Genomic DNA, 14,555 nt, shown 5'->3' on the forward strand with positions numbered 1-14,555 from the left:
ACTCATTTTCTTGCTAATCTTTTCATTGAGAAATACTGCACCAAACATATTCGTTAGATGTATAATTGCGTGACTAAGATCTCAGCAAAAACTTCTAAATTAATGAAAGATTTCTTGAGTTATCTTAGATTAATTCTGACTATTTTGAGTAAGTTCTAACGTACGCACAAGGAGTCAGGAAACACGTGCAGTTAGTGAGTTTAATAATAATGAACAATACAAAACAAGAGAAGCACCTRACATGGAAACATAAACAATACTACATGACAACTACTAACAGAAGATTTCTATATAAAAAGGGTGAGTAGTCAAGGGAGTAATGAAGTCCAGGTGTGACTGATGAGATCCAGGTGTGCATAATGCTTTTTTCTTGTTTTTCCAAGTGAATTTTCACCTAAAATGACATACCCAAATCTAACTGCCTATAGCTCAGGCACTGAAGCAAGGATATGCATATTCTTGATACCATTTGAAAGGAAACACTTTGAAGTTTGTGGAAATGTGAAAGGAATGTAGAAGAATAACACATTAGATCTGGTAAAAGATAATACAAAAACAGTTTTGAATTTTTTTGCACCATCATCTTTGAAATGCAAGAGAAAGGCCATCACGTGCAATTTAGATTTTGTATGTACTTTTGTATGTACAAAGTTTCAGACTGAGCCAATGAACCATTCCGTCTCTGTTGAAATTTAAGTATCAAGACTGCCCAAATGTGCCTAATTTGTTTATTAATAACTTTGTTCAAAATTGTGCACTCGCCTCAAACAATAGCATGGTATTCTTTCACTGTAATAGCTACTGTATATTGGACAGTGCAGTTAGATTAACAAGAATTTATGCTTTCTGACAATATCAGATATGTCTGTCCTGGTAAATGTTCTTGTTACTTACAACCTCATGCTAATCGCATTAGCCTACATTAGCACAACCGTCCCATGGATGGGATACCGACCCAGAAGAAGTTTTAATCCCATAAAGAATTTGAGACAGTAAATTGGTTTTCCTTTGACCTGGGGTTGATAACCGCTCTTGGTATTCCTCTCTTCGGAGTACTCTGGGGATGGAAACCTCTGTTTGTTAGTCCTCCTCTAGCAGCTCAACCACTTTGCGGAGCTTGTCCACTAACACTGTGGAACAGAAACACTTGATTACTCAACCTGTCCTGGGTATGAAAACACCTCTTAATGATGATTATAAGGATGGAAATAAGAAACAAGGATAACTGAGAGGACAAATAGGAATCAATATGAACAGGTGAAATTGTATCTAGGCCTACAGTAGATCATACAGTGCCCTCTGTAATGATTGGGACAGTGAAGCATTTTCTCTTCTTTTGGCTCTATACTCCAACAGTTTGGATGTGCAGACTGTCAGCTTTAATTTGATGGTATTTTCATCAATATCAGGCAAACTGTTTAGAAATTACAGCACTTTTTGCCCATAGTCCCCCCATTTCAGGGCACCAAAAGTATTGAGACAAATTCACTTGTATTAAAGTAGTAAAATGTTAAGTATTTGGTCCCATATTTATAGCATGCAGGGAATCCATCAATCAAGTATTTGTGCGTCTAACTTTGTCACTCACCATTATTCACGATAAATTCATGATCATGGTAGCATCCACAATGCATTATTTACCATTCATTTCTATTGGGCACGAAATAATCTGAAACACAACCAAAACAAACAGCAAATGCAGCCAACAAATGTGTAGAGTCACAAGTCATTGCATGCTAGGAATATGGGACCAAATACTTAACWTTTTACTACWTYAATACACATACAGCAAGTGAATTTGTCCCAATACTTTGTGCCCTAAAATGGCGGGGATCATGTACAAAAAGTGCTGTAATTTCTTAACAGTTCACCTGATATGGATGAATACCCTCAAATTAAAACAGACAGTCTGCACTTTAACCCGTTAGGTTCTGAACAGAGTAAAAACTCAGAAGATTAGAAAAAGCTCAAATTAAGTTTATTCACCCACTGGGTCATATAGCTGCAAAGACATGTCTACACAAGCATATATATTTATACCTTCCTACTAGGCGGAGTTAACTCCTTGCACATCTTGACAGCCAATACATCTCGGTTGCTAGTCAGGAACTTAATTGGTTCCTCTCACTGGTGTAGTCCTGGCCCTGCCTCATGCTAGAACCTTTGTGAGCGTGAAAGTATGTGGGTGTGAGATAGGACTGTTCCTTCTCACTTCATCTGACTTGACCTCGGGCCGAATTCTTTGCGTCTCCCTAATCCTCGACTGTCCTACTTTATTAGTGACTTAAACCAGACTGTTGCCCTTTCCCTCAATCCTTAGGAGCCATGAGATTTAACAATAACATGTTGACAGAATGCAAACTTTCTGCACTCCCTCGTCAATGTCCGTAACTTTCCATAGACCTAGTTCTTATCCATCCTCCATTGTTCTAGCCTGGTAACATGACAAAGTATATTTCAAGCTAGAAGCCAACACCCGGGAGTAATTGTTTGATTTAAAATCCAAACTTTGAGAGTATAGAGCCAAAAGAAGAAAAACGGAATCACTGTTCCAATAATTATGGAGGGCACTGTATATCTAGGCMTATTAGTTGTGTGTGTTGRAGGTATTACCTCCTGCCGTTGGCCTTTGGAAGCTGTCATAGGAGCGACAGGCGTTGATCAGTTCCCCCAACTGTTTAGGGCAGTCTTCAGGAAGAGGTTCAGTATATTTGTCTTGACACACCCTCTGATACACCTCTTKGTGTGAGCAGTCTGATCATAAGTACAAGAAAAAACAGAAATGTAATGATACATTTCTAAATATGACAGAGCAAGCACATGCGTAGGAGGGAAAGAAAACCCAACCATTGCTATTTTCAGATATACAGTGTCATTGATGTTGTTGATAGTGTTTGTTACACACAGCATTGACACACCTCTGAAGGGAATCTCACGGGTTGCAATCTCCCAAAGGACAATGCCAAAACTGCAAAGAACACAACACTTTTAAAACAGAGTGAAATTGCAGTACACTCAGGCCTGAGGGGCCTACATTAGAACAGAGACCATTTCAACATTTAAAAAAATTGCATTGCCTTCAGAAAGTGTTCATACCCCTTAACTTATTCCACATTGTGTTACAGCTTGAATTCAAAATKGATTAAATATATTATTTCGCTCACCAAACTACACACAATACTCCATTATGACAAAGTGAAAACATGTTTTTAGTTCATTACCATAAGTATTCACACCCCTGAGTCAATGTTAGAATCACCTTTGGCAGTGATTACAGCTGTGAGTCTTTCTGGTTAAGTCTAAGAGATTTGCACACCTGGATTGTACAATATTTGCACATTATCTCAAAAGTTATTCAAGCTCTGTCAAGTTGGTTCTTGATCATTGCTAGACCGACATTTTAAAGTAGATCTAAGGCGATGGAAGTCAAAATTGTAACTAGGCCACTCACGGACAATTCAATGTCGTCATAGTAAGCAACTACAGGGTTAAATATGCCTTGAGTTTTAGGTTATTGTCCTGCTGAAARGTGAATTTGTCTCCGAGTGTCTGTAGGAAAGCAGGCTGAATGAATGGTTTTCCTCTACACTCCTATAAAAATTTAAAAAATGCAAAAGGTTCCATAAGGGTTTTTCGGCTGTCCCCATAGGAGAACCATTTTTTGGGTCCAGGAAGAACCCTTTTTGGTTCTAGATAGCACCTTTTTTTCTAAGAGTGTAGGATTTTGCCTATGCTTAGCTCTAGTCTTTTTTTAAATTAAAACAATAAATAATTACTCCCTAGTCCTTGCTGATGACAAGCATACCCATAACCAAGGGTTGGAACCAGTTCAGGAAACAGAACTGAAAAACAACTTTGAGGAACAGAGCCTGAAACTAAAGTGATCTAWACAGTTCCGGAACAGAACCATTATTTTAAAAGCATGGGAACCGGTTAATAATGTTATTTTTCCAGGCCCACAAATATCGCATCAAAGTACCTATGCAAAGCCCTCACTCTGTTACTGAGAAACTCAGCGTCTGCCTGCCAGCTGATCTTYGCCAGTGGGTGTGCGTCTGTGCCTCCCCTCTGAAGCATAGGTTACTATAGCCTCCTGATGACATTATAAGCATGATTCAGAAAATTAGGGAGAGACGTTTAATTAGAGAATGGATTCACTTTTTCAATGCTAGTTAAGGATACTAAAAGTCATCACGTTTCACATTGGATTTATTAACTACAAAAAAGGTAAGACTTGTTTTTAATTATAGTGCTGCTCTGCACACACACAAGCTTGTTAGCGTTTCCTCTGGTCTAATGTTAAACCAACCTGGAAGTTCAAAGTAAATAAAAGATGCCCAGCGCTTCAAGGCAAGCTTCCTACAAAATGTCAGTGTGCGTGTTTCTTTTATTATGATTAAACCATGATGTTACGGCAAAATACAATTTGCTCKCAACAACTTTCCTATGCAGACTAAATTGTTTACCCGCTCCATAGTAAGCTGCTCTATCCGCACTGATTGGTTTAGTAATTTAATGTCGAGCTAAATGTAAAAATGYAAATAAATCCAGAWCTTGATTTTGCTGGTCGGAACAGTAACGTAACACAAATAATGGTTCTGTTCAGAACAAAACAATTGGAAAATTATTTTTGGGTCSAACCGCTGCCCATAACATGCTTGAAAATATGGAGTGGTACTCAGTGATGTGTTTTGTTGGATTTGCCCCCAAACATAACACTTCGTATTCAGGACATAAAGTTAATTTCTTTGCCACATTCTTTACTTTAGTGCCTTATTGCATACAGGATGCATGTTTTGAAATATTTGGATTCTATACAGGCTTCCTTCTTACTCTGTCATTTAGGTTAGTATTGTGGAGTAACTACAATGTTGTTGATCCAGCCTAAGTTATCTCCAATCACAGTCATTAAACTCTGCAACTGTTTTAAAGTTAACATTGGCCTCATGATGAAATTCCTTCGCGGTTTTCTTCCCCGCCGCAACGGAATTAGGAAGGGCACCTGTATATTTGTAGTGACTGGGTGTATTGATACACCATCCAAAGTGTAATTAATAACTTCATGCTCAAAGAGATATTCTGTTTCATTTTTTAAAAATCTATCTACCTGTCACGACTTCCGCCGAAGTTGGCTCCCCTGCCTGTTCGGGCGGTGCTCGGCGGTCGTCGTCACCGTCCTACTAGCTGCCACCGATCCCTTTTTCGTTTGTCTGTTTGTTTTGTCTGATTAGTTGCACCTGTGGTTTTTTTGGTTTCGTAAATGAGCTTCCCTATATTTAGGAGTTTGACCCGCCCTTGTTTTGTGCGGGATTGTCTTTTGGTTACGTGCGTGTGTTTTGGGTTTTTGCAAGTGTTTCTCTGCGCCCTGTATGTTCGGGCTTATCATTTTTGTGTAAATAGTAAAAGGAATATTTTTTCCCAAGCGGCTCTCTCTCTGCGTCTGATTCTTTCACCCACCTAGTCCCCCGTGACAGAATCCCACACCTGAAATGGAATCAGCAGGAGCAGCCGCGTCTCCTCTCCCATCGATGGAGGAAAGGGTCCTCCATCACACCAGTGGTGCTCCACAGAAATTGGGTCAGCGATGGACCAGAGTGGCCTTTCCACCTTATCTCCAGCACCCCCTCCTCCAGCACCTCCTGTTCCTGTTACCGCATCCGGGGCTCTTGGCGGGGCCTCCCACGGGAGTATGATGGAACGGCGGCCGGGTGTCAGGGTTTCCTTCTCCAGCTGGAGCTTTACCTGGCGACCGTTCGTCCTWCTCCCTCCGGAGAGGAGAGCGTGAGCGCCCTCGTCTCCTGTTTGACTGGACGAGCTCTCGAGTGGGCCAACACAGTGTGGAATGGCCCAGACTCGGCGAGGGATCATTACCSCGAGTTCACCCGCCGATTCCGAGCTGTGTTGCTGTGTCTGTGTTTGTTGCACCACACGGTACTGTCTCGTCTCGTTCGTTCGTTCGTTCTTTCCTGTTCGTGCGTTCATTGTTTTTTATGTTCACAAGTTCAGGTCTGTTTAACGTCGTTTGTTGTTTTGTAGTTTATTCAAGTGTTCTTCGTGTTTTGTCTTCATTTAATAAATCATTATGTCTACATACCTCGCTGCGTGTTGGTCCGATCCATGCTCCTCCTCGTCTGAGGAGGAGAACGAATATGACAGCCGTTACACTACCAATAGGGGCCTTTCTTTGCAAGGCATTGAAAAACCTCCCTGGTCTTTGTGGTTGAATCTGTGTTTGAAATTCACTGCTCGACTGAGGGACTTAACAGATAATTGTATATGTGGAGCACAGAGATGAGGTAGTCATTAAAAAGTCATGTTAAACACAATCATTGCACACAGAGCGAGTCCATGCAACGTATTAAGTGACTAGTAAAGCACATTTTTACTCCTGAACAAAGGGGTTGAATACTTATTGACTCAAGACATTTCAGCTTTGATACATTTCTAACACAATTCCACTTTGACATTACGGGGTATTGTGTGCATGCCAGTGACACAATCTCAATTTAATCCATTTAAAATTCTGTAACACGACAACATGTGGAAAAAGTCAAGGGATGTGACTACTTTCTGAAAGGCACTATAATGAGTTTGTGATTTTACATTCATGGTTCAATGGTTGAGAGTAGTATTTTGACTTGAAGCTGACCTGTACATCTCACATTCCTTGTTGTATTTATGATTAATACTCTCAAGCTGCTGAGGGGAGCTGTAGCATAAAGAGCTTCTACTGCTGTCCTTAGTCCTCTTCAATGACGTCTCGGTTTTGGCCAGCTCAAAACCTCCCAGCTAACCATGTACAACAAAGAACAGAAAATKACATCCAGATAGGTTAAGTACTCTATCACTTTGTAGTGTCAGACACACATGGATGTGTAGAGGACTGCATTGAACCTCATACCTTCACTCTGTACCCGGTATCTACCAGGAACTTGCTGCTGTTGATGCATCCATGCACTTTAAACTTCTCCTCCGACTGGTGCAATCTACAATTAGAGGGGGATTCGCTAGTCATGACAGCTCAAAGTGATTAGGGTACATTTCCTCTTTTATGTGAACTTTTGTGAGAGATGCGCAGAACACTGATACAATGTACCCACTATTTTAGAGAAGATGAAACACCAGAGCATACTGTATAGTATTGGTGGATAGAAGTTAAGTAGTTGGATCATACGCTGCATGAATAGTTTCCAAYRGAAAAGCATTCCTCATGAAGCGGGTTGAGGGAATGCCAAGAGTGTGCAAAGCTCTCATCAAGGCAAAGAGTCGCTACCTTGAAGAACCTCAAAATATGTTTGATTTGTTTAACACTTTTTTGGTTACTACATGATAACATGTGTTATTTCATAGTTTTGATGTCTTCACTATTATTCTACAATTTAGAAAATAGTAAAAATAAAGGAAACACTGGCATTCTCTCAACCAGCTTCATGAGTTAGTAACCTGGAATGCATTTCAATTAACAGGTTTGCTTTGTTAAAAGTTCATTTGTGGAATTTCTTTCCTTCTTAATGCATTTGAGCCAATCAGATGTGTTGCGACAAGGTAGGGGGGTATACAGAAGATAGCCCTATTTGGTAAAAGACCAAGTCCATATTATAGCAGGAACAGCTCAAATAAGCAAAGAGAAAAGACAGTCTATCATTACTTAAAGACATGAAGGTCAGTCAATACGGAACATTTCAAGAACTTTGAAAGATTCTTCAAGCGCAGTCGCAAAAACCATCAAGCGCGATGATGAAACTGGCTCTCATGAGAACCGCCACAGGAATGGAAGACCCAGAGTTACCTCTGCTGTAGAAGATAAGTTCATTAGTTACCAGCCTCAGAAATTGCAGCCCAAATAACTGCTTCACAGAGTTCAAGTAACAAACATCTCAACTGTTCAGAGGAGACCGTGTGAATCAGGCCTTCATGGTCAAATTGCTGCAAAGAAACCAATACTAAAAGGACACCAATAAGAACAGACTTGCTTGGGCCAAGAAACACAGCAATGGTTATTAGACCAGTGGAAATCTGTCCTTTGGTCTGATGAGTCCAAATGATTTATTTTTGGTTCCAACTGCCGTGTCTTTGTGAGAAGCGGTGTGGGTAAATGGATGATCTACGCATGTGTATTTCCCCCCATAAAGCATGGAAGAGGTGGTGTCATGGTGTGGGGGTGCTTTGCTGGTGACACTGTGATTTATTTAGAATTTAAGGCACACTTAACCAGCATGGCTACCACAGCATTCTGCAGCGATACGCCATCCCATCTGGTTTGGGCTTAGTGGGACTATCATTTGTTTTTCAACAGGACAATGACCCAACACACCTCCAGGCTGTATAAGGGCTATTTTACCAAGAAGGAGAGTGATGGCGTGCTGCATCAGATGACCTGGCCTCCAACAATCCCCCGACCTCAACCCAATTGAGATGATTTGGGATGAGTCGGACAGCAGAGTGAAGAAAAAGCAGCGACCAAGTGCTCAGCATATGTGGGAACTCCTTCAAGACCGTTGGAAAAGCATTCCAGGTGAAGCTGGTTGATAGAATGCCAAGAGTGTGCAAAGTTGTCATCAAGGCAAAGGGTGGCTACGTTGAAGAATCTAAAATGTATTTTTATTTGTTTAACACTTTTTTTTGTTACTACATGAATCCTTATACGTGTTATTTAAAAGTTTTGATGTCTTCACTAATTTTCTACAATGTAGAAAATAGTAAAAATAAAGAAAACCTTCTCATTCATGGGTTTTTCTACAACTTTTGACCGGTAGTGTATATGAATGAATGAAAGAGAGCGAGCAAGCGAAAGAGAAAGACTTATTCAACTAAAAAAATGTATGATAGACCGATTCCTTAGTTAAAATTGTATCAATATAAAACGTATGGCAAAGATATGATAGAGATGGTGCTCCGTGCGTCATGTCATGTGTAATAGGTGGTGTCTGGTTTCATGTGTGTAGGGCACAAGGTAAAGAGATTCATTTCTATAGTGGTACTGTATAACTGTAGGTAGGTTGGCATTTATTGTCATGAGTTTTGCCCTGGAGGCAGCTCTGCAGTAGTCACTAGCTTGAACAGCCACAAAGACATAAAATCAGATTTTAAACCTAACCTTAACCACACTACTAAACCTAATGCCTAAAAAAATACCTTCAATCAAGACCAAAAAGTAGCTTGCCCATCTAGCCCATCTTTACTGCCTTCAGGTCAAGATTCATGACAATAAACATCAACCTGTTACCTGTAGAGGCCCCGTGCTGCATCCAGACTCATGACAATAAACATCAACCTGCTACCTGTAGGGCCCTGTGCTGCATCCAGACTCATGACAATAAACATCAACCTGNCTCATGACAATAAACATCAACCTGTTACCTGTAGAGGCCCTGTGCTGCATCCAGACTCATGACAATAAACATCAACCTGTTACCTGTAGAGGCCCCGAGCTGCATCCAGACTCAAGCGAGCCTTTCTGTCCCAGGGCAGCTTCCTTTGGGAATCCAGCACCTCTCTCAGACTGCCCTTCTCACAAAACTCCATGACAATGAGGAAGTTTGGATTGGGTCCTATAGGACAACAAGGGTAGAGAAGATCATTATTAAATGCAACAACGGCACATCATCACATTTTGAAATATCCTGCAATCACATGGTGATTTGATCCTGTCTTATATTTCTTCAGMAATTACTACACATACTGTAAAACAAATACAGAAGCTCACTCACCGCTCTCATCCTGGACACAGATCCCAAACATTCGCAGGATGTTTGGTGACTCAAAGCGTTTCATAGTCTCCACTTCCTTTTTAAAGAYGCTTCTCACCTGACTGTGTGGGACAMACATAACCCATTAAACAAATAGATGTTTAGCACCGAAAGTGATATTACAAGAACTCTCTGAGACGTCTTGTATGCTATGCTACATACCTCAGGCTTGTGCTACTTGAGTAGGCGTATCTTTTGATGGCCACTGTGAATTTGTTGTACTCTCCTTTGAATATTTCAGAGCTGTCATTTTTGATGAAGGGCTCTTTGGGCAGGTCGTAGATCAGCTCCTCTGGCTTGATCTCTCTGATGTCTTCATGAAAAATACTGGGCTTCATTACTGTCAATGGGAAACACACAACAAAGTCACTGAGATGGCAAGTCACATAGGCACATCAAACCAATAACACAGAGAAYTGAAGGTATCACAGCACATCGTCACGCAAAATACAGTGCGGATGGAGAGGCCATGGGATGCTGGCCTGATGTAGGATGCAGAACTGTGCTGATAGGATATACTCACAGTCTCCTTTATCATCAGGCACAGGTTGAAATCAGTAAGAAATTAGAAACAGCAACAGTTACAAGTACAGTTTGTAATGACAATTAATCTATAGAGGCTTACTTACAGGTTTCCAACATGGCTTTGATGTCTTGCACATCTTTTTCAGTGGAGTTCACTTTCTCATGCACTGTGTCCACACTTTCCTTCGTGTCCTCCGCCAGAGATAGTAGCACTGTGGGACATAACAGTAACAAACACACACAAATACATTTGGCGTAGTCAGCAGGATCAACAACTGGAGCTTTCCCTACCTGCTCATACAGAGAGGCCATTTGATTTTGACCTTGCACTGAAACGGCATGGTAGAGCTGTCTCACATTTCTGCAGCTCCAGACGATCACTCTCCCTGTCAGCCTCATCCTCTCTCCATCGTGTCGTCTCTCGAGACTCCTGAAGTAGCTCGTCACTCTGATCCACCTGCAGGGCTAGCGACAGCCCCTGAGCCGCATCATTCAGACGCTCATTTAAACTCCCAAAATCATCTCCCTGGTCGTAGGCCTTCAGGATGCGCTTCAGGTAGCTGGCGCAGGAATATTTCTTAACCACGTCCTGGGCATTTTCCAGGGTGAGTTTGAGCTCGCATAGGACATTCTTCACAAGGGGAGGCTTTTGCCCCAGTCCCTTCACCTTGACTGCTCTCACCAGCTCTTCCAAGGCTTTTATGCGCTGGGCCAAACGCTGACAGCGCTTCTTATTGGCTTTCACTTCACCACATAGAGAGTAAAGCTTCTCTGCTATGCCCAAGATGGGATCTATGATGTCCATGGCTGGAGGGAAAAGAGTGGATTAAGAAATGCATTAGGCAAGGTTTTCCCAAACCATAGCTCTGAGAAAGTCGATCAACCGTAGCAGTATACTAACCTGTCCAACTGACCTTGTTGTTGACAGCACCAACTAGTTCAATAATTAATGTTGAACGCTGTGTTGTCATGTGTTGCTGCCTTGCTATGCTGTCTTAGGTCTCTATGTAGTGTTGTTGTCTCTTGTCGTGATGTGTGTTTGTCCTATATTTATATATATAATTTTTTTTATGATATCTAATCCCAGCCTCCGTCCCCGCAGGAGGCCTTTTGGTAGGCCGTCATTGTGAATAAGAATTTGTTCTTAACTGACTTGCCTAGGTATATATAACAAATACATTWAAAAAAAATCACAACAGTCATACAAGTTCTGGAGACGTCTCTCTCACTTCAGCTAGACATTATATGTGCCGTGTGTGTGTTTGTGTGTAGGGAAGGCATTGTTACCACCTAATTACATAAATAATATAAGCCGAAATGGATACATCAGGTTTTCTGGTCATGTTTAACCATAACTTCTTATTTCCATAGCTACTTTGGCACTGAGTAATGTCAGTTAATGTCTTTCGAACATTAGTCTGGTAGAGGAAGGGAAACTTGCTTATCCCTGAGACACATCCGATGTGAGACTAATGTGCAGTTTTTAAGTTCTTGTGAAAGCTGAGGGAAGTTTATTTCATTTGGCCTTTTAAGTAATTTTTTTAAGTAATGTTCAGTTGCGCAATCAATGACAAATGAACAGCAGCAGTTATGACAAACAATAAGGTCTGATTCCCCAGACCCAGGTTAAGCCAAGTCCTGGACTACAATGCACTTTCAATGGGTATTCAATAGAGAAAATTGCTGGTGATGGCATGGATATGATGTAGCTAGTAGCTACCCCTTTGTGTTGGCTGGCAACCCCTGCTTAGGATCATTCAAAGCAATAGCATCTGTCTTAGCCATTCCAAAATCACAGAACTGTATAATTCTACAACCTAAACTGTTTTTCTATTGCCTCTAGGAGGTAACTGAATAACAAGTGCTGACAAGGAAATAATTCGTAAGCAACTAATTTCAATAGACTGCCTTGCTCTCGAGAACCCAAGGGGGGTTACAGCTTTCCGTCTTGGGTTCTCAGAAGAACGTATGGACCACAGCTGGATCTCTGCGAACTACTCTACCTCCATATCACAGCAAAAATTATTTCACAAAAGCAAAATATACACTTACTGTAAACTGTTTTAACACAGTTGCAGCTGACAGCATTTTTCAGTTACACACAGGTGATCATTTCTGTATTTTGAAAGTTACATATCTTGAAAACTTGATTGCTGACAAGCTAAACATTTTGGGACTATGTCAACAACGGACTAAAGAAACAAATACAAAAATATAGTTTTTGGGTGGATTGCAAGCGAGGCGTACAGACGTTTAGACAGAGCATTTGTGCAGCGTCGGGGAATTTCCCTCAGGCGGCAGACAGCTTCGTGAATAGACGGTATATGTTTACCGTCTATTGAATGGGCTACAGAGCCCCCATATCACTAGTATGAGTCACATCTGTCGATTGGTTGTATTATTAAATGTTTCACACTTGCCAGCATCTATCAATGACAACCAGAAGTTYTCGCATTTCAGAGGAGACAGACACACTAGTGAGAACTTTTGATGAATGGTTTGAGCAAATGGCATTGTTCTCAAAAGCAGGAAGCAGGCTATAAGACAAATCACACGCAACAAGCACTTGTTAATGTTCTCAACCTAAAACCTATTGTACGTTTGAAATGGAAATTACCTTGAGAGACTGTTGTTGGTGCTGKGACTCTAACATCTGAAACTGAAAGGAGATCACACCCTTAGTATCACAGGTTTCAATGGAGCTCCTCCTACATCAATAACGCTCACAGAAGAGCTTCTTCTTTTTCTTCTGTGGGTTTTATGGCAAACTACACCCAAAAAGTTGTATTGCCACCACCTGGACGGTTTGAAAAAAATAAAGATAATTTAAAAAATCCATACGTAATCCACCCTAATAAAAATAGTACATTGCCAAAACAAACAAAACTCCCACTTCATTCGGAAGACATGGCTTCGTGGTTCCCACCGCAATTGCAACATGTCACATATTCATCCCTTTTATATCAAATAATATGATCCTTTCCAAAACTTGGACATCTCTGCTTCTCCCTTCTGCAAACATGACCAACATCTTTACAATTATCACACTGCATTGGTCTTGGGATAAATTCTCTGACTCTGTAGTTTATATACCCCATCAGCACTTGAGTAGGGAGAGACTGCATATCAAAAACCAAAAGAACAGATTGATTTTACTCCTATTGAAAAAGTGAAGTCTATCTAATTTTGTTGACAATTGTACATAAAACACTCTTTACAGTTGTATAAACTCAGCAGAGAAAGTTCTCGCTCTYCATTCAGCTCCACTCTTATCTCGAGGAGTGTTTCTTTAAAACATCCAACATATCAAGCAAGTATTTTTAATATTCCACAAGTGTAATATATGGCGCTATACACCTTTATTGATAGTCCATAACCCCCATGTTTAACAGCCAATAAGTATCACTCTTGACGTTGAAGGTCAAGGGAATATGTAAATGAGCGGTCTTTCAGTTTGAAGTGAGCACAGTGTTAATTGTTACCATGCTTCAGATTTAAAGCCAAGAGTAATGGTACATCAGTCTCCATTGTCAAGTTATTTATACCGTGCCATCTAGAGTACGACAACAAGTATCATTAGACTAACTGTTTTGTACAGATAATTATCAGACTSAAGTTACAAATGCTAGCAAACACGCCAATACATTTAGTTTACATTTTTTCACAAAAAGCACTGCACTGGGCYTTTACTAGTTCTTATTTAGCAGATGAATATAGGTGTCTTCAGCGCAGGTAATGTTAACCAAGCATTTTGGAGTTTTGTACCTGAAAGTCAACGGTTACATGAAAATTGTCAAAGCACTTTGCACTAGTACAAATAGATACCTTCAAGGCTTTGGCTCGGATAATGATATAAATAACTTTATTATAGAAAACACTGCAATAGTATGTAAGCATTACTTTAACCACAGAAATCCATTTCAGACTGCTCACTCCAAATTGTCGGTTTTAGCATACRAGACCAGAACTGTGGCCCGTCTCTTACATTCTGGGCAATATACTGGCCAGGGAACAAGCACTAACCAGCTATACACCAAATATACAAAAGTATGTGGACACCGTTTCAAATTAGTGGATTTGGCTATTTCAGCCACACCCGTTGCTGGCAGGTGTATAAAAATGAGCACACAGTCACGCAATCTCCATAGACAAACATTTGCAATAGAATGGCCTTACTGAAGAGCTCTGACTTTCAACGTGGCACCGTCATAGGATGCCACCTTTCCAACAAGTCAGTTCGTCAAATTTCTGCCCTGCTAGAGCTGCCCCAGTCAACTGTAA

The 14,555-nt window shown here is 40.7% G+C and overlaps 1 protein-coding gene across 2 annotated transcripts; it reads right to left on the minus strand.

The window, feature by feature from the left end:
• Positions 1-186: 186 nt before the first annotated feature.
• Positions 187-13,001, minus strand: LOC111962204 (mixed lineage kinase domain-like protein). 2 transcript variants are annotated; one of them, XM_070442969.1, is made up of 12 exons: positions 12,892-13,001; positions 10,632-11,081; positions 10,379-10,486; positions 9,912-10,089; positions 9,711-9,811; positions 9,416-9,551; positions 6,902-6,986; positions 6,650-6,789; positions 2,919-2,968; positions 2,614-2,754; positions 1,589-1,669; positions 187-1,130 (listed from the first exon to the last, which is right to left on the minus strand). In XM_070442969.1, the coding sequence occupies exons 2-11, from the start codon at positions 11,077-11,079 to the stop codon at positions 1,638-1,640; spliced, it is 1,419 nt and encodes a 472-aa protein (XP_070299070.1). In that variant the 5' UTR covers positions 11,080-11,081; positions 12,892-13,001; the 3' UTR covers positions 187-1,130; positions 1,589-1,637. The 2 variants fall into 2 exon arrangements, with proteins under 2 accessions (XP_070299070.1, XP_023840873.1); XM_023985105.2 differs by lacking the exon at positions 1,589-1,669.
• Between the last annotated feature and the right edge of the window lie 1,554 nt (positions 13,002-14,555).

The sequence above is a fragment of the Salvelinus sp. IW2-2015 genome, linkage group LG4q.1:29, assembly GCF_002910315.2.
Source record: "Salvelinus sp. IW2-2015 linkage group LG4q.1:29, ASM291031v2, whole genome shotgun sequence".
Lineage (NCBI taxonomy): Eukaryota > Metazoa > Chordata > Actinopteri > Salmoniformes > Salmonidae > Salvelinus > Salvelinus sp. IW2-2015.